This window comes from Scheffersomyces stipitis, chromosome 1 (genome assembly GCF_000209165.1).
Source record: "Scheffersomyces stipitis CBS 6054 chromosome 1, whole genome shotgun sequence".
NCBI classification, from domain to species: domain Eukaryota; kingdom Fungi; phylum Ascomycota; class Pichiomycetes; order Serinales; family Debaryomycetaceae; genus Scheffersomyces; species Scheffersomyces stipitis.
Genome location: NC_009068.1, coordinates 1195806 through 1217549, shown reverse-complemented (window position 1 = coordinate 1217549; position 21744 = coordinate 1195806). Strand labels below are relative to the sequence as shown.

Below are 21744 nucleotides of genomic sequence, written 5' to 3'. Positions count from 1 at the left end.
AGAAATCGGAAGATCATATATATGCCATCCTACTAGAGCACATTTATATAAAATAGATCTTAGTACAGCTAAGAAGTAATCGCTATCACAAGTAAGGAGTCTTTTCCATTTGTTCCCGAATTCTTATTTGTGATAATTCCCATTCACCCTAACTTCTCTGCTATCAAGGCTACGCTTAAAATTCTAATTATTAATGGTGTATTGTCATTATATAAGTAAACCTTCTCATAATCGTAAATGTCATCGATATAACCCAAAATAAAAATAATAATAAATACAAACTAGGCCATGGTTTGACCGTGAATATAGTCGTCTATAACACGAGCATTAAATGAGTCTCCCAACAGCTTGAAGCTACTATGGAGAGACTTCAATACCTTCATTTTGTCAGTATCTTCAAACAACTGAACTTCCAAAAAGTAAAAGTTCAAAATGTCGGTAATTTTGCTGTTGTGCAAAAACTTCGTCAATATGATATTCAAGATATCACTGGCTTGTATCAACTTCAAGAATTCGATCATCTTCACAAAAACTTCACTGTTGACGTTTCTGAACCCTTCAAGCTTCAAGAATTTGAGCACATTTCTGAACGAAACTCTCAAGATGTCGTCGCTTTTGACAGTAGGCTGTATTTGGATCAAGTTGTCAAACACACAACTAACCAACTGCAACTTTCTTTCCTTATTCGGAAGCAATTGCTTGTTTTTCGTGTACAACTTATCCATTTCACCAACGTTAGAAGACAAGAGCCTAATTGCAAGCTCTTCAATAGTCTTAACCTGGTGGTTAGAATGCTTTGGAATTTCACCAGTTCTAAAATACAGAATTAGTTCTGCCAACAAGATGAGCTCTTTCAAATTTTGCGACTTGTACTGAAATTTTCTGAAGTCAGTCCAAATCATCTTGAGACTTTCATCGGACTTCACTGCCAAATTGTAGCTGATCATCATTTCCAAAAACTCAACGTCGCTGGCGTATGAAGTATTTTGGTTTGTGAAAGTCTCCTGGAAAACAGTATTGAACTTTGCCAAATTATCAGACTCGATTAAGGACATCAAATAGTGATACATGAGTTTGAACTGAGCTGAGTCAAGCTTGCTTCCAGTAGTTATAATACCGAAATCTTCAACAATCGAGGTGAGCTCTCTTGCATTACCTCGAAGTTTCAAAAATTTGAAGTATTCAACTATCCAAGCCTCATCATGATTGATACTGAAAATCAGTTGAAAAAAAGAACGATCATTGAGCAATGCTTGCAAGTACAAGTTTGGTGAATCTTCTGATGACTTTATCAAGTAAATCAAAACCTTACAATCAGTTGATGTTCCACTGAGCAACATAGAAGGATTCTCAAGTAGCAACTGTACAATCTTGATGTTGATCTTGTCGCTGTTGTAGTTGATCAACTTCGTTATCAAGTCAACTTTCATGTCATGTTCAACATTCAGCTGCATAAATCTCATGACAAAATCTCCAACTTTGATTGGAAAGTTTGCCTCAAGAACATCAACAGCAAAATTGTAATTGAAGATGATTTCCCATGTTCCACTACTGAAATTGTATCCTTTCTGGAACATTTCAATAAACTTAGAAACTCCGACATCATAGTTAGTGGATAATACATAACTCAAATTGAGATCGTATGTCCACTCAATTTCACTCTCTGGATCCACAGGACTGTTGACCTCAATGTCATAAAATTTACACCCTTCTAATATGGCTTGGTTGAATACGATTCGATCTTTGAATCTTTCCAACAAGGACTTGAAAGAAACTTTCAATTCCAGTCTAAACAGAAGAAGTTCTGCATTCAACTCGACGTAATGGTTGTCAGAATCTTCGAACAATTTGACAAGTTGAGCTTGGAACAGTAAAATCTTGTTGATGATGGTGATATCCTTGCCGCTGTAATTCATGATAAGCTTCGACGCTATAATTAAGCCATAGATGTTATCCGATTGGAAATTAAAATCTTTTATGGCGTTTTCTAAAGTCAAAGAATTCATAAACATTTGGATATTATAATCAATAATATCTGGAATAGCTGGGGAATTTTGAGGCACAGGAACTAGCAAGAAACTCACAAATTCAGAGAAGAAGTCGTTCAAATCTTTGCTGTTTGACAGATAGTGTTGAGCCTGCGATTCTACCAAATTCCAAACCAATCCCAAGTAATAGCGGTTGAAGTGTTCACCTTGTTCTCTATTGTATACAACTCCATTGTACAAATAGTTCAAGGTTTTCTTGAGGACATTCAAGTCAAAGACAAGGTGGTTTTTGACGACGATTTCTTTGATCAATTGAAAAATTCTTGTATGATCGCCCATTTCTAAAGTCAAAGAAAGCAAAACTTCACGGCAATTGAACTTATCAGCTCTGATGGACTCCATTGTAGGCATTGATTGGAAATCTTTTCTAATTGCAATATAGTCGTACAATTTCCAAATATTCTTGTAGATTGAGGACTGCAAGCTTTCGAGTTCTTGAGACTTTGAAGTGTTTTCAAAAGTTGATTTGTTGTTCGAGTTTGTCAACTTTTGTTTTTCAATTTGAATAGAATTGCATTCATTGATAAACTTGTTGATCATATTGTTGTACACAGAAATAGATAATTCCGGAATGTAACTAATTCTGTTGAATTTCATCAATAAATCATAACCTTTAAACAAACTAGTTCTCGAACCCGAGCAGATAATCTGCTTGATGTATGTTGAGATTAGACTAGACACTTGAGACTTGGACGCCTTTTTGTCTAACGCAAAGGAATTCTTGTAGTCCAAAAGGATTTCATCCAAGAATTCACTGGCTAGAGCTAATTGACCATTTTGAACCAATGATTCTATTAATGTGTTGTAAATGGCAAACTCATTGTCGTCATTTTCAATAACTTGCTTGTAGTCCGAGTAGACAGATACAATAAACTTGTAGATTTCTTTACTGTTACCTTCAAAAATACCAAACTTAGTGAAATGCTTGGTTATTCCAATCAATGTGCAGTAGGTATCTTTAGTAAGCGTATTTACTTCCGAAATTGCTGAGATCAATCTCAACAACAAGTCTTTGGTAACGAGTTCTGGAAAGCTATCCAAAACCACCAACAACTTAGGAACCAAACAGTCCAAATCTAACTGGTTAATTGCTTTGATCGAATTGAACAATTCAATACTGATTTGACAGAACTCCTGAGCTCTCTTGTAAGTCGCAAAATACTGGTACTGGTTGCTTGATTCTAAGTGAAGGCAATCCAAGTTTCCTTGCAAAAGATTTCTGATAATCAAATTGTATGTCTCTGTATCAGGCTTGTTACCACTAGAAAGAATATCTTGGTATACCGTCAACAAGTTGGTCAACTTGTTCTCAATGGCTTCCAAGGTGAACTCCGAATCCAAAGCTCTCTTCTCGATGGAAGACAACACTATGTTGTATAATTGAATAGAAGGCAATGTCAAGTCATTTCTCTTCAATGATTGGTATAAGGGGTAAATTATGTTCAATTCACTGGCATCAGTGTATGACGAATACGTAGATGTGATGGCAGCGATTTGATTATGCAAAAAATTAGACTCAAAAGAACCGTCTGTATCAGTTCGTAATGAAGGTGTTTCTGCGGTAATCTCATTTACGATGTTGTCAATCTTTGGAATAACTGGAGCAGAAACGTTATTAATTGCGTCAGCTTCTACTTTTCTATGTTTGGGACAGAAAGTCGAAAAGTTTCTCACCTGCCCAAGTGGACAAAAAGACATTCCACTAGCCGAAAGCGAAGCAAATCTCTGATTGGGAGCAACAGCATTCAAAATCGAAAGCAAGCTATAGGTATATTTCTTCAACTCATCTATGTTGCTTTGGATGTCCTGGTTGAGTTTCAGAATAAAAAACTTCGTCTTCTTCATGAGCTGAACACGACACTGACTACCATAGAAGCTTTCACTACGATCATGATCAGCACCGGTAGCAGAACGAGAGCTCTTAAGAATATAAGCCATGATGTATTTTTCCTGGGCTTTCTTCTCTTTTCTACGTTGTGCATCATGGTTATACATGGCATAGTAGAGACCATAATGGCCGTGCGAGATGCTGAGGAAATTTCTACTTCTGTTGGAAGGGTGTGGATCTTCGTTGGACCATCTGTTCGTTTTGTAGAAAAAGTTGTGTCTTATGAGAGGGTAGCTGTTCCCATTGAGGTACGGATACGAGCTCTGAAAGAACTGGATCGAGTCCTTGTAGTTGGTAGAGTGTTTCGCATATTTTATCAAGTTGATGAATACCATGATGAAAAATTAAGTTAGTCGAATATGAGAAACGCTATGAATGTATAGGAATTAGATGACTATGATATTTGCTAATGTCAGTGACTTTGACTATTAAGCGGGTTGTAGATGAATATTGAAATGGTATGTCTTGCAATAGTTGAATATAGTTGGTGGTGATGGGTACAAAATTTGACAGATTATACTTCCATTCCATACAATGACAATGAGACGATGGGATGAAGTGAGAATCTCTTGATCTCGTCGATTCCGAGTCTCTGAATGATATCAAAGGAATATAGGATATGAATATGAGATATGAATACCAATCAAAATCCGAGTATCAAATACACATCAAATGTACGAGTATCTAAATATTGATGAGTACTCTGCCACTACAAAGAATGAGAAGGGATCAAAGATCCAAAGGCAGTGGACAGAAGAAGCAGCACAGGTAAAAAGCCTAGGCTACTCCAACAGTAGCAATGGATGAAAACGAAACCAAAGGAAGATTGGAGAGAAAAGAAAACAACAAATAGGACAAATTCCAATGGCAATTTCTGTAAAGGTATACAAAATTGAAAATAGATTCCGTTTTTACGAAAGTCACTGGGCCCATTTTTAGCTATAGATTTTTTCACTAAAAGTCTTAACTAAGGGACTGGCGGACTTTGAAGCCTAACTCCATAAAGAATTTTGCGAGTTACAGTCGGAACCTTAATTCAACCTGCAAATCTGCGGAACTTCACGGGAAGAGACAAAAATTTTCTGGTCGGCGCCGACGTGGCATAGGCTGAAAATGCTCCGGAGCTCCAGTACTGCAGGTGAACAAACTAAACAAGCTCTGCACGTCGCAGAAGATGACTATGACTTATTTGGTCACGTGATAATCTTCAATTTCCATATATCCTCTGACTATGACGAAAGTTATTCTTTGGAGTCCTGTCAGCCAGGAATAGTCCGGGTGTGTTTGTGAATTTGTGCTACTTGTATGTGGACATGCAGATCCGAACGGCAGTTGAAGAAAGGCAAATAACGGTTCTCAAGCCTACTGGCATCATTGTCAGTTAGCCCTAGTTTCTTTTAACGGCCACGGAGGATGGTTTGCCGACGGTTGAACCGTTTGTAGATGTTTGTGTAGTTTCTGTATCTCCATGGTCTGTATTCTAATATAAAGGTCTCTCTATCTCTATGTGAAGCTATGTCTGGTTTGTGCCTTTGCGACTCTTCTGATATCTCCACACTGGATCTACTCATGCTCTGAAACTGTGAAAAATTATGTTCTATTAATTATATCCTTTTATACAGAAGTGCTCTAGCCTTCATAAGTCGTTTATATGCTGTAGTTTTGTCCTGTAAACCATTGTTACAATTTTTAATGTTCATGGAGTGAGAGCTCCAACACCCGTCTCATTACTTCGTCCTCCTCGTCGTTGATTTCGGCTGCTTGTCTACTAGAAGTAGCTATTGGTTCATCACTTACTATTCGACTAGACAAGTCAAATTGAGCCTCATTGTAGTTCAACTCCTCCTCGTTCAATTGCTTTGACAATTCGATAGCTATCTTCAAGTCGTCGTCTTCTACATGTGATGGGACACTGTTTTCTTCACTCTCGCCCTCTACGATCTTGCCACTGTTATGGTGAACGCTCTGACTCAAAGCTAATGCTAGCGAGAGTTCATCGTCGTCTTCGTCCAACTGCCCATTGTATTTGTCAAAGAGATCCTGTTGTTTCTTCTGGATCCATCTCTGGGTATCGTAGTCTTCCCAGCCGTCTTTGATTTTCTTCTTAGACTCGTGTTTGTTGTACGATCCTACATTTGCCTTTTGCTTTTTACCTCCTTCACTTGCACCAGTAACTGTTAACCGGGTTTCGCCAAACTGAAAATATTGCATTGTGTCACCACAAACAATTACCCCACTGGCATCCTGTTGGTTGTCATTCAACTTGATGTCAGTGATTGGTATCAACTCGTCATACATGTGGTTAAACCTTTTTGGAAACTTTACGTAGATCTCCTTGATGAATTTACCTGTAAACACATCGTATGCATTGGCGACACCGTTGTACCCGCCTATAGCGATGATCGAGCTGTTCAACGCTATACTGGTAATAAACGGAAGGTTTCTGTCTAGGATGTAATCAAAAACTCCTCCCTGTGTGGTGTACTTAATATCGCGGAACGTCAACCGAATAGTGCAATGGGGAGTAATGGTGGAAGGCCTGTAGTTTTCGTCTTCTCGCACATTCCAAATAATCACCGTATCATCAGACAAAGAGTTTGCAAATAGAAGTCCATCGCCTCCAATGATGCGTGGGTTTCTGGTCCCATTGATCTTATTGTTAGATATCGTCTGCATCTTGGACTTGATGACAAATACACCTTCAGGCAATACCACTTGCCTCTCGTGAATGTTATTCAAGTCCTTGAAGTTGAAAACCTTGACTATAGACTGATAGCAAACTACGATGTTGGAATTGCCGAAATCGACATCCAATGTATTCCGTACTCGGAGAAACGTATCGTAGTATCCATGGATAGTAGGCTCTTCGTGGTTTTCTATACTGAAGCCCAATTCCATAGTGGCCACAACATCATACGTGTTGTAATCTACAATATGGATACAGCAATCAGTTGTTACTACAATAAATTTCTTGAAGTTGGATTTGACATTCAAGATGATTTCGCCAGGAAACCGAATGAGCTTTACTACCTGGCCATTCATATTCCAGAGCTTCAAACTGCCAGCAAAGGAGCCCGATATCACGTCTACTTTCAGTTTGTATTTATCTGTTCCGCTCAGGTTGATTTCTACAACCATCACTGGACTTTTGTCGTGAGATACTGGGTCTGCGAACACAGTGGAAGAAGACCGAGTTGAGCCTGAAGATGTAGAGGTAAGCAAGTTTTTGAGATGTATCTCACCATTCAACTTTCCAATCAAAAGATGATTCCAGTTGAGTGCAAAAGATAAGTTTTCATAAGCTTGTGGATTTCCTCCGGGGATAAAGCTCTGGTTCTTACCGTTTTTCAAGTTACTGAGAGCTATATTGCCGTATTTCTTGGAAAATACAAGAATACGACCGAGACCAGAATTACCCGAGAAGTTTGTAAGTATACAGTCATTAAAACGATACTCATTATTGATAAGCTGGTAAGACGAGTGTAAAGCAGTGCCTTTCTTCCAGTTCTTGATCACTTGCAAACGTGTGAAATACTCCAGCATCCAGTTAGCCGAATTGGTCAAACTGGGGAAAACTACAGGAGTATTGAACTTCAAATTGAACGAGTTGATCCAAGTCTGTCTGTCATTAATAACGAAATTCCACCGCTTGCAAACAAGTCTCATGGTGTTCAAGTAAACGGGATCTAGGTTGGAAAATACATGGATGAGTAATTCTGTGGGTAGGTCATTGATCAGAACCTGCGAGTACCGACTCTGCTCAAACAGACTTCGCGGCAACGCCACTACAGAGTTACCCAAATGATCTGTCTGTGAGTTTTCAGCGAGAAGCAAAGTCATGCTGCTTGTTGCTAGAGAAGAAAAAGAAAAAATTGGGCATTTATGGCTGAAAAAGCCAGTATCGAAATTAAAAGATGGAGTCTATGATGTTTGTGATGTCACTGCATATAGTACAACTTTAGTGCGCGATTCGCTCGACCGCGACGCACCGGAACGTGGGGCACACTTCTTGCCGGATTAGGAAGTCTAGGTGCAAAAGTAGCTCTGTAGTAGAACAGAGTCTTATAGGGTTCCAGTTGTTATAAATCGTATATATAAGATGATACGAATTCGACAGCATAACTATATTCGATATTTTGAGCTGCCCCTGTGCTGCCCTCTTTAATTATGTCATTTTTGTCAGGTTGATCCAAAGTACTAAAATATGAGACTGAGCTTAACTATGAGATGCTATAAATCGAAGTCCATTATCTAAGCAATTCTATCTAATTCCTTTACTCATCTTGGCTTAACCAATCTTACTTATGTCGTGATATGTCTCTATTGTTCTCTATTGTTAATCTCTTCTCTTCTCTCTTGTAAATTTACCACAAGTTGATTGTTCACTACTTTATTCGTAGTGTGACGATTAGAAAGTGAAAAAAAATGACATTTTTCAGCCAACTTCACAATTTTTCAACCGATTTTCACCAAACGAAAACGACTACAATCTAGATTCACCTTTCTATAATGGATTCCATTTTCAGAGGATAACTGCCTCCCAAACTTTAATTATTCTCCATTTTGATCTTTTTCGCCGGCTACGAAATTTCTTACCGAGTCTCACCGAAAAAATCTCGAAAAGTGAAAAATTTCAGTTCTCCATCTTTTTTCAGTCTTCTTCTTTCTCACCATTCCACCAATTCCAGACAACAACCATGTCTGGTGAGACCCCTGTGAAACCCGTCGAGGTTGACAATGATGTGGAAGCCCTCGAGTCAGCCAAAGAGCTCAGCTTGAAGATTGACTTACCAGCTTGCTTAAATGCTGGAGACAGCTTGCTGATTCCATCTAACTATGACGAAACCATCAACGACTTGAAACAAGCTCTTAGCCTTTTGCCTCTCAGCAGAAGCTTAACCAACTACACTATCTACATAAATGGAACCAATGTCTCAGACTCAGTAGACGATCTTACCACTTTCTCGCAGTTGTTTGAACTCTTCCAATGGGACTCTGTAGATTTGTTGAAAGTAACCATCAAAGAAAGAGCTTATACATTGGCTGCAGTGTATGAGCAGATTTCTCGTTTCAGAGAGATCATTGGTTTGCATTATGTGGACAGAATGGCTGAAGATCTTGGAGTTGCTAGCGGTGTTTCCAGATTGAACGAGTTGACATTGAACGCTGTGAAAGAAAGAGAGAATCAAGAAGAAAAAGATAGAAATGAAAAATCTGAAAAAGACGAAAAAGACGAAAAATCTGAAGAAACTGAAGAATCTTTTGTTCTCAATGAAGAAGACATAAAGTCGCTTAAGATTTCTGCTGAAGATTTGTCTTCCACCATTGACATCGATCTTGCTGCTACTGCTGCTTCATTCAACAACATACACACCAAGATCAAACTTCCAATCAAGTCTTTGACTATTTCACAATGGTCTCCTGTTCCAGCTTTCCAGAAGAACAAAGGTGACTTGTTGTACTTGACTTTGCAGACTTTGGAAAACGAAACTTTCAATATCACCTGCCACTTTTCTGGTTTCTTCGTGAACAGAAGTTCTACTGTTAACTTCAATCCAGAAGTCAAGGTGAACGAGAAGGGTCAAGTGTCCAAGAACTACTTACTTGTCAACTTGGTAGACTCGTTGTCGCCTTCTTTCTCGAAAGTTCTTGAAGAAAATGAACTTAGCTTATCTACTTCCAGTGAACATCCAGAGACCTATTTGTTGCCTAACAACTCATTCTTGGCTACACCTTGGTACATCGATACCGTCCACGCCAAAAACTATCCTGATGTATCGAGATCTCAATTGCCATTGATACTTAACGGTGTAGATGGCTCTGATTACGTCAAGGACTGGAACGAAGACTTCCAGTCTGTGCGTGAGTTACCCAATACAAACATTCAAGAACGTATCTTGCGTGAAAAGTTGATCCAAAAGGCTCTTTTCGACTTCACCAAAACTGCTACCGACACTTCCGTCAACATTATCAAGGGCAACTTGACTCCTATGAATCCTAACGAAGAAGAGGGAAAGCATATCTACTTGAAGAACGGGATCTTCTATGCATCTGATGCTACCTCTGTTGAGGTCTTTGAAGCTACTGGTGCTGAAGAAGCTGCCAGATATGTTGCTTCGAAAGACTTGGCTGGTGTGAAAGTGTTGAACAAAGCTGATGTTCCCGGTGTCAATAATTTGGTCACCTGTATTGTAGATTACTTGGGTAAGAGAATTGTGTGTCAAGCTCCTGTTCCCGGTATCTTCAATGCTGCTGCAGAAGGTGAAGAAGAAAAGGTTGTCTACGGTTTGTCTACTGACGGTTCTACTATTCTGCAAGACAAGTCGTTTGAAGAGCCTTTGAAGCAAATTGCTGAAGTCTTCCACTTGAAGCCTCACACTGTAGAAGTTTCTGATGAGATCAAGTCAGAATCAGAATTGTTGGTTTCTAAAGACACCAAGGGTATCAAAGGTACTGACTCTCGTAAGTATGTTATTGACTTGTACAGAACTACACCTCGTGACATTCAGTTTACCGAAGCTCACTTCGATGCTAGCAACGATACCTCCTACCCACACGGAGAGTCTCTTCTCAGACATGAAGCTGTAGCTGAATGGTGGAAGCGTAAGGTCTCTGCCTTGTTTAAGGCTGAAACCGAGAAGTTGGAAAAAGAAGGAAAGATGGAAAGCAAGGATGGCGAAAAGCCTCAGATTGTCTTGCCTACTGACCAAGTTGTTTTCAACCCTGATGCTTTCTCGTTTGACTCTGAAAGCGACGAAGACAGAGAAGTTGTGAGAAACTTGTCTAAGTTTGTCAAGGAGAAGTTGATTGAGGAGTTCTTAACTGAATTCCCAAGTCAAGTAGCCCCTTTCGACGGTCAGCAATTGACTAGTATCTTGCACAGACAAGGTATTAACATGAGATATTTGGGTTACATTGCCGAACAAGCCTTATTAAGGAAACAGGCTGCTTCTGAGAAGCTTTCTGAGACAGTTGAAGACAACTTGAAATTGGTCGCTGAAGCAAAGGAAAAGGCAAAAGCTAAGGCTGAAGCTGAAAGTAAGGAAGCAGAAGCCAAAAAGGAATCTGATAAAAAAGAAGAATCGAAAGAAGGACTGTCTGAAGACAAAGAGGAAGATGAACAAACGAAGGCTACTTATGAACCCACTCTTGCCAACTACGATGCTCTCTACCGCGTAACTGTTCAAGAAATGATTGCTAGAGCAGCCAAGCACTTGTTGCGTAAGTTGTCAGCTGATGTTCCAGTCAATTTGTTTGCTTCTTTTGTGGCACACTTCCACAACTGTTTACTTGGAGCTGCTGTTAATGCCCAACCTGCTGTTGAAATTGAAGAGTTGTATAGGTCATTCTACCCTGAATCAGCTTTCAACTTTACCAAATTGAATTCCGACCAGGTTATTGCATTGATCACAAAGGAAGTCTTCCTTCGTTTCAGATACGCTTTGCCAGAAGATTGGTCTTCGGTTTTGATCCATCCAATTCCTTTGATGAGAGAAATCGCTCTCAAATTTGGTATTCAGTGGAAGGCTCAAAAATATGTTTTCACTGCTCAAGAGTTCGCTGCTTACAAAGAAAAGTTTGCCACTACTTCCAAGCAGGTTGAAACTGCAAAGTCCAAGAAGAAGGGCAAGAAAATTCAGGTTGTCACTGAAGTCGTTTCGGAAAGAGACTCCATCTTTGTCGCTGACGACATAGTCAACTTTGTTCCAATCGTCAAGGACTCGAGCTACAAGGCTTCTCTCATAGATGAAATCTTCCAGAGTGCCAGATCCCATATCGCTCTGGGTGAAAAGGATGTAGGTCTCTCTATTTTCAACGAATTGGTAGCTATTCAAGAACAAATCTATGGTAGAGTCAATTCTGAAACTGCAAGATTCTACACCTTACTTGCACAAGTCTACTCTGAGCTTGGTTATCAATCGCAAGCTGCGTTTGTTTCTCGTAAAGCTATCATCTTGTCGGAAAGAACTACTGGTTTTGATTCCTATGATACCATTACTGCCTACTTGAACTCTGGTTTCTACGAAGCTGCCAACTTTGACTTGATCAATTCTGTCAGCTTGTACAATCAGGCTGTTGCTACTTGGACTTCTGTTTACGGAAAGGGACATCCAACTCTCATCAATACTTTAACCAACATTGCTGAAAATTACTCTAGGGCCAGTCAAAATGAGTCTGCGATCAAGCTTCTTGAATCTGCTCTTGAATTCTCTAAGCTTGCCAACGGAGAAGTTTCTGAAATTACAGGTATTGTGACTTTCAGATTGGCTAACTGTTTGATCAACACCAGCAAGTTTGACCAATCTTTAGAATTGTACCGTGCTTGTGAGGCCACCTTTGAGAAGGTTCTCGGCCCAGATGACGCTTTGACTAAGCAGGCTTCAAAGTACGTCTCCAGCATTGAAACCTATGTCAAGTACATGGCTGCAAGGGAAGAACAGAGAAAGAGAGAGTTAGCTCAGCAAGCTGTTGCCTCTGGAAATAGCAAGATCAAAGTCAAGTCTCAGACTGAAACTGTGAAGAATGGCAAGAAGAATGGTAAGAAGTCGGCTATTCCACAACCAGACCCTGAAATCGCTTCCAAGTCTATTGACGATATCTTACAGTTCATTGAAGGTAACAATCCAAAGAAGTCTAGCAAGAAGAGCAAGAAGTCGAAGAAGTAAGCATTAGTTAAAATGACGTTAAAATCTTATTTATATCTTGTCCATATTATTGTACATAGTCCAAAACAAATATAACTTTACCTAAAGTACTGTTGCAGTCATGAACAAAAACTTGTATAATGTTTTGTATTTGTAGATATATACATCTGTATACTTGTCTATTTACATTGCTAATGACTATGGTTATGTGAATCTGAACGTGAGTCAGAATGTTCCATTGGCTTCTTTGTTTCTGCTTCTGTCTGCTGGGACTTGAACAGAACATAGATGTTTCTCACGAACTTATCTTCCTTGCAGATAGCCAGCTTGACTTGGTGTTCGATCTGGTTCAACGTCTTCAAGTCAAAATTCTCCTTGGTAGATAATGTGACATATATATTGGTGTTGGCTCCAGACGTCATTACAGACAACTGCGACAAAGTAAATGTGTCTAAGACGCTATTGTCCAGCAACTCATCAGTGATGATGTCATGGATCTTATTGTAATCTTCAGTACCAGGCTCTTCACCACGGTCAATCAACTCGAACCATGCGCTTTTGAATGTACCCCAGCCAGCTCGGATGATCAATGCCGACACACAGATTCCACCAATCGAGTCTAGCCAGGCAATGTTGAAAAATACACCACCAGTAACTGTCAATAAAGCCACAAATGCAGTCAAGGAATCAACTCTGTGATGCCAGGCATTTGCTACAAGAACCTTGGAGTTGGTTTGAACAGCAATTTTCATGGTTTTTCGAAACAATACCTCTTTTACGATAATAGATGCACCTGCAAGCCAAGCAGCATTGATGTTGGGAGCTTGTCTGGTTGCTGCAAGGCTGGAGTCCAACTCGTAGTCTTCACCTGCTAAACTTCCGTGGCTATGGCTGTGCGAATGGCCTCCATCGGAAGTGTTAAGACTAGTGTGAGAATGCGAATGGCCTATGTGAATCATAGAGGCATACTCGTACAAATATGTAGGTAAAAAGAACTCAAATACCTGCAAAAGTGAGTTCCAACCTACGGATATTCCCGCAAAGAGAAGAACTGAACTAACCATGAGAGATCCTACAGTTTCTAACTTGCCGTACCCCAAAGGGAACTTGACGGGAGTGCCCACTTTAGCAGCTACATTGACGGTTGCCAACGTCAAAAAGTCAGCTAACATATCAGACACCGAATGGATAGCATCGGCTATGAGAGCTTGAGAATGAAAGTAGACTCCACCAATACCTTTGGAAAGAGCCATAGATACATTTACGATAAGACCGATCCAGGTGATTCTCACAGCCGGATTTTTCACTATAGACTCTTTTGAAAGAGGTAACAACTCATTGGGCTGATGGTGGCCGTGTGAATGTGAATGTCCAAATAGCGAATGGTGCTCTTCTTCATGAGAATGTGTGTGGTGTGCAGAGGTGGTATGTGATTTTTCAGTGCTCTTATCAGCCAGTTGCTGAGACTGGGACGAAGATGACATCGTAGCCTGTGAATGGGTATGTGAGTGATTCTGGGTACCAGAGCTGGTGTGGTCGTGGGCGTGAGAGTGCTCTCTGCTGGCTGTAACAGAATCTGGTGTAGGATCGTCTCTGATCGTGTTGTTGTCTGAGTTGTTGACTTTGTAAATCTTGTTGTACTTCTTTTCGGTACCGAGAACAAGCGTGGTACAAAAGGAATGTAGCGACAATCTCTCGTTAGCCACGTAGCCAAAATTCACACCACGACCCGCGGAGTGTATGCTAGAGCTAGGGAGACTTTGGGAAGAGAGCGAAACTTGTAGTGAGGATTGCGACAAAAACTGCGACGCGCTCGTAGGGGGACTACTATGAAAATAGCGACGATGGCGATGCTGGAAGTGATAACCGCAATAACGACTATAAAGTTGATTCCGGGACAGCAGGAGTTGGCCGTGTCCGGGCCAAAGTCTGATACCGGCTTCTTTAGCCACTGAAATAGCCATGACGGTCAATTGAAGAGACTCGAGCTATTCTGTAGTGGTACTAGAAATGGAATTGCTGGTGATGACAATTTTGTAGTGGTAGAATTTGTGCGGTAGTGACGAGAGATTGAAATAGGTAGATATCAACGGTCAGACCACTTGGGAAGACACGACAAACACTGATGGGATGCTATGTGTGCGGCAGAAGTAAATTTATTCCTATTGGACGATACAGCAGCCTGCCAAGTCCAATCGCATAAGTTGTGAACGTCGCAAATAGGCTGTTTCGATCTGGGGAACTGGATTTTTCGCACAAATTGAGTTGGTTCTGGTTCCTGTCTCGGATGTAGTTCCGACCCGGCAAAGTCATATGACTGAGTTGCAAAACGAACATTACTACGGACGGAGAGGATGTAGATACTACTGGCAAAAAGATCACTTGTCGAAGTTCACTAGATAGCTGGATTCTACTGAGTGATGTGTGATAGAAATTCCCCTACAATGAAATTATGCTACTTCTCTTTCACCAAACTCGATCACTCGGTGAAGTACTATTTCGCTATTATACACTAATGACATTATGAACTTTTCTATGCAAACAATTGTTGTACCATCGACGTTGTAACTGTGGTAGTAGCTGGTTTCTCTTCTTCCTCTTTGTGTTCCTCCTTTTCCTCTTCGGCCTTATCAGCCATCTCCTGGTACTGCAACAATTTCTTGGTCAAAGTCAGTTTGGTTTGCGATTGAAAAAGACTCTCTACCAACAGCTGGGTAGGATGTCGCACATGCATAAAGTTACAATGGTCTCCCCTTGTGCACAGTGACGTTTCATAAGCTCTACAGTTAGCTTCCGGAAAGCTAGATACGGGTGACAATTCACAATGTACTGGTCTGGCATTAAACCATTCCTGGTTAAGCAATAATGTAGCCTCAGCAGCTTCTTGTTTAGTCTTGAATCGAACATATACGTTTCCATTAAGATGGTTATTCTCATTTTCACAAACCACGAGCTCTTTTATCTCGCCCAAAGTCGCAAACTTGACAAAGATATCTTTGAAAAATTGATCAAAGTTCTGCTGAAGCTGTTTGGGATTCAACTCTTCTCCTTCGTTCTTGTTCAACTTGGGATTCTGGTAAAGATTGGGCAAGAGTATCGTAAATGAAGTCAAAGGCCGTATATGTTTTCTGGAACACTTTTCTCCGTGTCTACAAGCACCTATCTTGTTGTAAAAGGTACATGGTAGCCTGTCTTCTCCGTTTCGAGCAATGACATTCTTATGCATATGAGGACCTTTATGATCGTGTGATCCTCCCCCACTATAGCCACCGTATCCTCCAGTATGTGAGCTCATATTGGTTGTTTTGGTATGTTATTAACTTAGCTTGATATATAGATGAATTACCAACTCTTCTGATTTTTCAGTTCTGAATTTTTTGTAGATAAAGAAAGGTGTGCACATAATCACATCACCCATAATGATTGCAAAATCTTTTGCCTCCACTTTATGGGCTTGGACACCAAAAGAACTGGCAGGATGAGAACCAGGCTTTTGTCTTATAAGATCAGTACTCGTCAAAATACAAGCTGATGCCATTTCTCACAATTAATACCGTTAGACTGAAGACCCTTTTGCTACGTAGCCAATTTTTCGCAGCCATTGACAATTAAAATTATAGTTCTAATAAATTAATACATAAAGTACAAAACAATCCCGGAATTAAAAAACAAGAGAATTAAACATTATGAAGAGTCTAACTTGGTCGTACTAGCGGCCTAACCAGTCTTTTCGTTGTCCTCTTGCGAGGTTTCATCTTTCTCCTTGCCCTGAATGACGTACTCAGACTCTCCGTAGAGAATGTGGTCTTGGTCAAGATTACTCTTTGGACCAATGTACCACTTGTGAGCGTCAACAACCCACCAGATAGTGGCCAAAAGAAGAGGACCAAAAAATACCAACAGGGTCCAGTTGACCTGGTCGAGAGTCAAGTCGGCACCACGGACGTATGGGAAGCATAAGATAGGAATCATAAGAGCGACGAAGGCTACCGATACAAAACCGATTGGAGTAGAGAAACGACCCAAGTTCCATGGGCCAGGCTTGAAAGTATTTCTGGCGTATGTGATTTTCAAAAGAGTTGGCATTGTGAAGGAAACAAAACCAGCAATACCACCAACAGAGAAAATGGCACCGATGGCTACATCACCAGCAAACATAAGCAAGAGACACAATTGACCGATGAAAAAGTTAACCCACACGGCATTGATGGGGGTTTGGGTGATTGGAGCCACCTTTTTCCACCATCTGGAACCTGGGAACATGTTATCACGAGAGTAGGCCCATGTTACTCTGGAAGCAGCCAACATACAAGAACAACCCATGAAGAAGGACGATACAATTGTCAAAGCTGTAGCAGCGATAACGGTGTTTTTGCCCATTATTTGAGTAAGATAAGAAACGAATGGTTGTCCCAACCCCTGAGGATCCTCAGCAATGAGATCAATGTCAACTACAGTGTATGCAATAGCAACCATGAAAATGAAACCAATAAGGCCACCTACTGAAGAAGTCAAGAAGATGGCTCTAGGAGCAGCCACAGCGGCGTTGGAACATTCCTCAGCAAGATGGAAAGGGGAATCGTAACCACTCATAGACCAGATGACACCCAAGAAGGACATCAACATGGCGATACCTTGGGGCCACTCAGTTTGGTTATACAAAGACCAGGCTACACCGTTTGTATTGAACTTGGGGATGTCTCCGTTGTACATGTTGTCTCTATCGTTGGCCGCGAGGATCATCACGAACACAATGACCAAGAACAACATATTACAAGTTGTACCCATAGAGTTAAAGGTAGCCAAGTATTTTGTAGGTAACGAAGAGATGATAGCATGAACAACTTGGATACCTGTAGTCAAACCATAGACTTGACCAGTAGTTGGGACAAAGTTGGGGTTAGTGAAGGTACCCAAGGCAAACATCAACGAGGCACCAGACCAGTTTACGGAAGGAGAAGCAGTGATTTGGCACAACCAGTTGGACCAACAGGTGATCCAAGTTAAGTATGGAGCCCATTTCTTAGGAGCCAACTGTGAAACAGCATAGGGAGTACCAGTAGAAACTGGAAAAGCAGAAGCTACTTCAGCCAAAGAAAGAGCAACTGATGTGACAAAGAACACGGCAATGAGCCATGGAATGGGAGAAATACCAATAACCAACTGCTGGTAATCAAAACAGGCAGCGATAGAAGGAAGCAACCCAAGCACAGAGAACGACACGGCAAAAACCGAAAATGCTCCGAATTCTCTCTTGAACTCCTGCTTGTAACCCATAGCCAAAATCATGGCTTCATCATCGTCAACCTCATGAGATACCTGAATAGTAATATCTTTGTTGGAGAGCATCGAAGTAATTCTCAAGGCATCCACATGGACCTCGGAAACCACTGGACTGATCCCATTTTCGATCCGCGAAATAGCAGGAGAGACCACGTTCGATCTTGAGGACTTAGATTTCTCGGAACCTAGCATTGTAGACTCGGCGTTGTGAAAAGGTGTATTCGGACGTTATTTTCGGAAGGTAGATATTGAGCTTTGATTCACTGCTATAGTTTACGACTATTGCGTGTGTGAAGTTTCTTAAGTGAAACTGTGTACTATTTATGAACAATAGTTTATGAAAGTATATATGAAAGTAGGAGTACGAGTGAAATTAGGTAGTATAGAATCAATACGGTGAATCTATACTGCGATGCTGTACTGTGCTACTTGGGTAAGTGAAAAATTTCGGTAGGTGGATGGTTTAAGGTGGATGTCCTTAAGGTATGATATGCTATGCTATGCTGTGCTCTGCAATGGAAAGTTATAGATCCAGATCGCTGGTCTCGCATCTACAAATCGAGTCTCTTCTTTGGGAATCCTCATCTATATATATATGGCTATGGTTTCAGCCGGTTGAAGCTTTTGGGGTAACCCAGATAGCAGCTCAGTGCAAAATCTGGTGCAGGTATACAATATTTTTTCCCAGACAGAAGGAACCCGCTAGAGATAAGGGCCCCAATTTAGCAATTAGAGGGTATTTCTTTTTTTGACCTAGTAGCGATCAGATCTTACCTTTGACTATCTCGGACAGCATTGGATGATAACTTTGCAGATAATACGTTTAAGCCAGGTTGAGCTGTTTCACCAGGAAAATTATTCGTAATTCTCATTACGAGTTTGGTCTGCTCTTCATCATACAATTAGTGTATTTCAATTATCTCGATTGACTTAGCTGTCTTCATCTACTTATTGACATTTACCTCATTTTCTTTACTTTAATTCTATCTCCACTGTAGTTTCAGCTACGACTCCGCTCCACTATTTCCGCTATACGGCTAGCTTGCCGTTCTGTGCCATCCACCCAACGCCTCTCAGTCATAGTTCGTAAACCTAGAATTATTTTTCACCTTCTGCGTTCCGAAGCTCTGCGCTAAATTCAACAGCTCCGATTTCTATCTAAGAGCTATTCCGCTATCTTGGTTATCTCCACCTCTCTGATAGCAAAGCGTCCTGTTGCCTAACCTAGCAGTATCGCAGAAGACATCTTGGCTCTTTAGGCTAACAAATGTCACCCCTATGGGCTTCAAGCGGCACTTTGACTTTTTCCTCTGCTTTCAGACGATGCGGGCCCGCCATGCGCTCGGACTGCCCAGATAGGAAAGAAACCAAAGCAACCAGAAATTAATGTCTGCATATGCAGAAGCGCATCGGAACGCCGCATGTGGTAAAGGGCAATTCGTTTGTCGCGGTGTTCACCACCTACTTATACTGACATTAACCGATGAAGGAGAACACCATTATCTTCATTGTAGTATAATTGCATATAAATTGCTTAATTTACACTTGTATTGGCTTCAGAATGCCTTTTTATTGGTGCTTTATCGTTGAAAAATTGCAGAACCAGGGTTTCTGTCGCCCGCGGCTCTGCAACAGACATAAATCTGTCAAAAAAAACTTCTGACATTCTCTTCGCTCTTCTTTCTCTGTATATGTTCGTTTGCACTCTTCGTTTTCTAATTTACTCTAGTGTGTGCTGCTCAGTTTGTAGTTTTTGTACCCCTCTAGTACATAAGCAAGGATCGTGCGGGGCTCCAATGTAGAACCAGTGCTATTAATAATTGTGTTCTTCGAACTGTTGCTGCATCCTTGTGACAATGGCCAATCATATTCCATATTCACTCAGCTCGATACATATTTTCCAGAGGGGTTAGAGAATATTTGCAGCCGCCAATTTCTTCGCCGAGACACATTCCGATCAAGCCCCACTTATCAGAAAGAGATCATTGTTGGCAGTGAATTGGAAGCGTATCGCGATTTCACAGATCCGTTTTAGTCGCATAAGCGCGAGTGGATTTGGTTACAAATATAGTCTAACCGAGCTGTACCTTTTGGGCCTCCACGGAATTGGAACTTACAATAATGTCTACTTCTCCACATTTTCTACCTTTTCTGGAGCATGTGTTCGGGTTCGAAGGTTTTTCTTGTATATTCTATAAAATAAACCTAGTCTTTTAATCAGTTCTCTTGCTATCGTACTTGAGCACCGCATTAAGCAATACTTCAAATCCAGTGTGGACCTCTTCCGGCTTACTGTATTCGGCAGGGTTGTGACTGACTCCGTCTTTCGAAGGAATGAAGATCATCGACGTAGGTACTCTAGTACTTGTAGCACATGAGTCGTGACCAGCACCACTGATGATAGTACGAGCCTTCTCTTTTCCCACTATCTCTTCCGCTGATTCGGTTACACTAGAAATACAGTCTTCATGGAATTTGACAGCATCTGAAGTGTAAATGTGGTCAAACTCGACTGTCAAAGCCCTTCCAGAATCACCAACAATCAGAACAAAGTCCGACTTGATCTCCTCCAAAATTACGCTCAAACCATCATCCTTCACATGACGTACATCGATAATGAACTCGACATGTTCGGGAATCACATTGACTACAGCTGGTTGAAGATTGAGAACACCTACAGAGAATAAACAGTTATGTTTCTTGGCCAATTCGTTACCTTTGACAATCATCTTGGAAGCTGCTAACAAGGCATCAGAACGAGCTGCCAAAGGTGTAGTCCCTGTATGTTGTGCCTTACCAAATACTTTTACCTTGATCCAAGAATATGCTTGGACTCCTGTGACGATACCAATGAGTTTGTCCTCGTCTTCAAGAATAGGGCCCTGCTCAATATGAATCTCGAAATGAGCTTTAATGGGATTGGCAAGGTAACTGGCTGCAGTTTCACCCAAATAGCCGATTCTTTTCAACTCGTGTTCTACAGTTACAGGCTCGGCATCTGTCACTGACTCAAGCTTATAGGCCCGTTCCAAAGGAATGTTTTGAGCCCATACACTCGAGGCCATGATCGACATGGGGAATCTGGCACCTTCTTCATTGGTCCAGTCTATAAGCGCAATTGGGTAGTTGGGCACAAAGTCGTTGTCCTTTAGTGTTCTCAACACTTCCAACCCAGACAACACTCCGTAGATCCCGTCGTATCTTCCCCCAGTAGGCTGGGTATCCAAATGAGACCCAATGGCTGTTGGGAGAGCATTGGCATTTTCTTTTTTCCCTGGGTATATGGCAAAAATATTACCGATCTGGTCGACCTTGATTTCGCAGCCTAAGCCTTTCGTTTCCGCGATAAACCAATCTCTCACTCCTTTGTCAAGATCGCTTAACGTGAGACGACATACTCCAGTTTCAGTCGATGCTGGGCCCCACACTCCTTTGGCACCGAACTTCTCAGCCGTGTCATGAATGGTAGCAAGCAATCTGCCGGGGGTAAGTTTTAACGATTTGAAAGACATCCTGATTTGCGATTGTAGACTCTTGATAAATGGAAACTGTTTCACTTTTCACGGTAACCCTGATTTTTCTTCAAGTACCTTATAAATTTTTCACTTTACTCTTTACGTTATTTTCCATTTTTCACTTTCGTCTATGCGTCCGGGGTTTTATATGTTTGATAGAGAGCGGAATTTGCTTGTAGGTAAGGATCGAGTATCCATATTAGGCAGGTGCGGGAACCAAGCTCCATATTACTTTCCCATACTGAGCGATAAGATAATGTCGTGCAACAATTGCGACATGTTCCAGGCGACACAGTTCTGGAGCTGTAGAAGTTAACTGTAGAACTCCAAGCCTTTAGCATCTACTTTTTTGTAGAACAATCTTA

General features: G+C 41.0%; 7 protein-coding genes across 7 annotated transcripts; 1 reads left to right on the top strand and 6 right to left on the bottom strand. All coding sequences in view use genetic code 12, as the record gives it.

Moving 5' to 3' along the window:
- Positions 1-281: 281 nt before the first annotated feature.
- On the bottom strand, positions 282-4271 carry RPM2 (RNase P subunit; the record flags this gene model as incomplete). The annotated part of the gene is made up of 4 exons (XM_001387426.1): positions 282-626; positions 663-3614; positions 3684-3722; positions 3789-4271. The coding sequence occupies 4 exons, from the start codon at positions 4269-4271 to the stop codon at positions 282-284; spliced, it is 3819 nt and encodes a 1272-aa protein (XP_001387463.2).
- Positions 4272-5625: 1354 nt separating this feature from the next.
- UFO1 (F-box ubiquitin ligase) lies at positions 5626-7776 on the bottom strand (the record flags this gene model as incomplete). Its single annotated transcript, XM_001387425.1, has 3 exons — positions 5626-5704; positions 5777-5828; positions 5886-7776. The coding sequence occupies 3 exons, from the start codon at positions 7774-7776 to the stop codon at positions 5626-5628; spliced, it is 2022 nt and encodes a 673-aa protein (XP_001387462.2).
- Positions 7777-8617: 841 nt separating this feature from the next.
- On the top strand, positions 8618-12705 carry CLU1 (accessory factor to EIF3). The gene is made up of 3 exons (XM_001387840.1): positions 8618-10845; positions 11053-12352; positions 12386-12705. The coding sequence occupies exons 1-3, from the start codon at positions 8634-8636 to the stop codon at positions 12600-12602; spliced, it is 3729 nt and encodes a 1242-aa protein (XP_001387877.2). The 5' UTR covers positions 8618-8633; the 3' UTR covers positions 12603-12705.
- A 67-nt stretch (positions 12706-12772) lies between these two features.
- MMT2 (mitochondrial protein with role in iron accumulation) lies at positions 12773-14065 on the bottom strand (the record flags this gene model as incomplete). Its single annotated transcript, XM_001387424.1, has 1 exon — positions 12773-14065. One exon carries the CDS (start codon positions 14063-14065, stop codon positions 12773-12775), a length of 1293 nt encoding a protein of 430 aa, XP_001387461.2.
- Positions 14066-15255: 1190 nt separating this feature from the next.
- Positions 15256-15807, bottom strand: UTAF1 (Splicing factor U2AF 23 kDa subunit (U2 auxiliary factor 23 kDa subunit) (U2 snRNP auxiliary factor small subunit) (U2AF23); the record flags this gene model as incomplete). Its single annotated transcript, XM_001387423.1, has 1 exon — positions 15256-15807. A coding segment is annotated over one exon (552 nt), but the record flags the coding sequence as incomplete, so codon positions are not given.
- A 560-nt stretch (positions 15808-16367) lies between these two features.
- On the bottom strand, positions 16368-17981 carry GPT1 (GABA/polyamine transporter; the record flags this gene model as incomplete). The annotated part of the gene is made up of 1 exon (XM_001387422.1): positions 16368-17981. A coding segment is annotated over one exon (1614 nt), but the record flags the coding sequence as incomplete, so codon positions are not given.
- A 2096-nt stretch (positions 17982-20077) lies between these two features.
- Positions 20078-21376, bottom strand: AMB1 (beta alanine synthase; the record flags this gene model as incomplete). The annotated part of the gene is made up of 1 exon (XM_001387421.1): positions 20078-21376. One exon carries the CDS (start codon positions 21374-21376, stop codon positions 20078-20080), a length of 1299 nt encoding a protein of 432 aa, XP_001387458.2.
- Between the last annotated feature and the right edge of the window lie 368 nt (positions 21377-21744).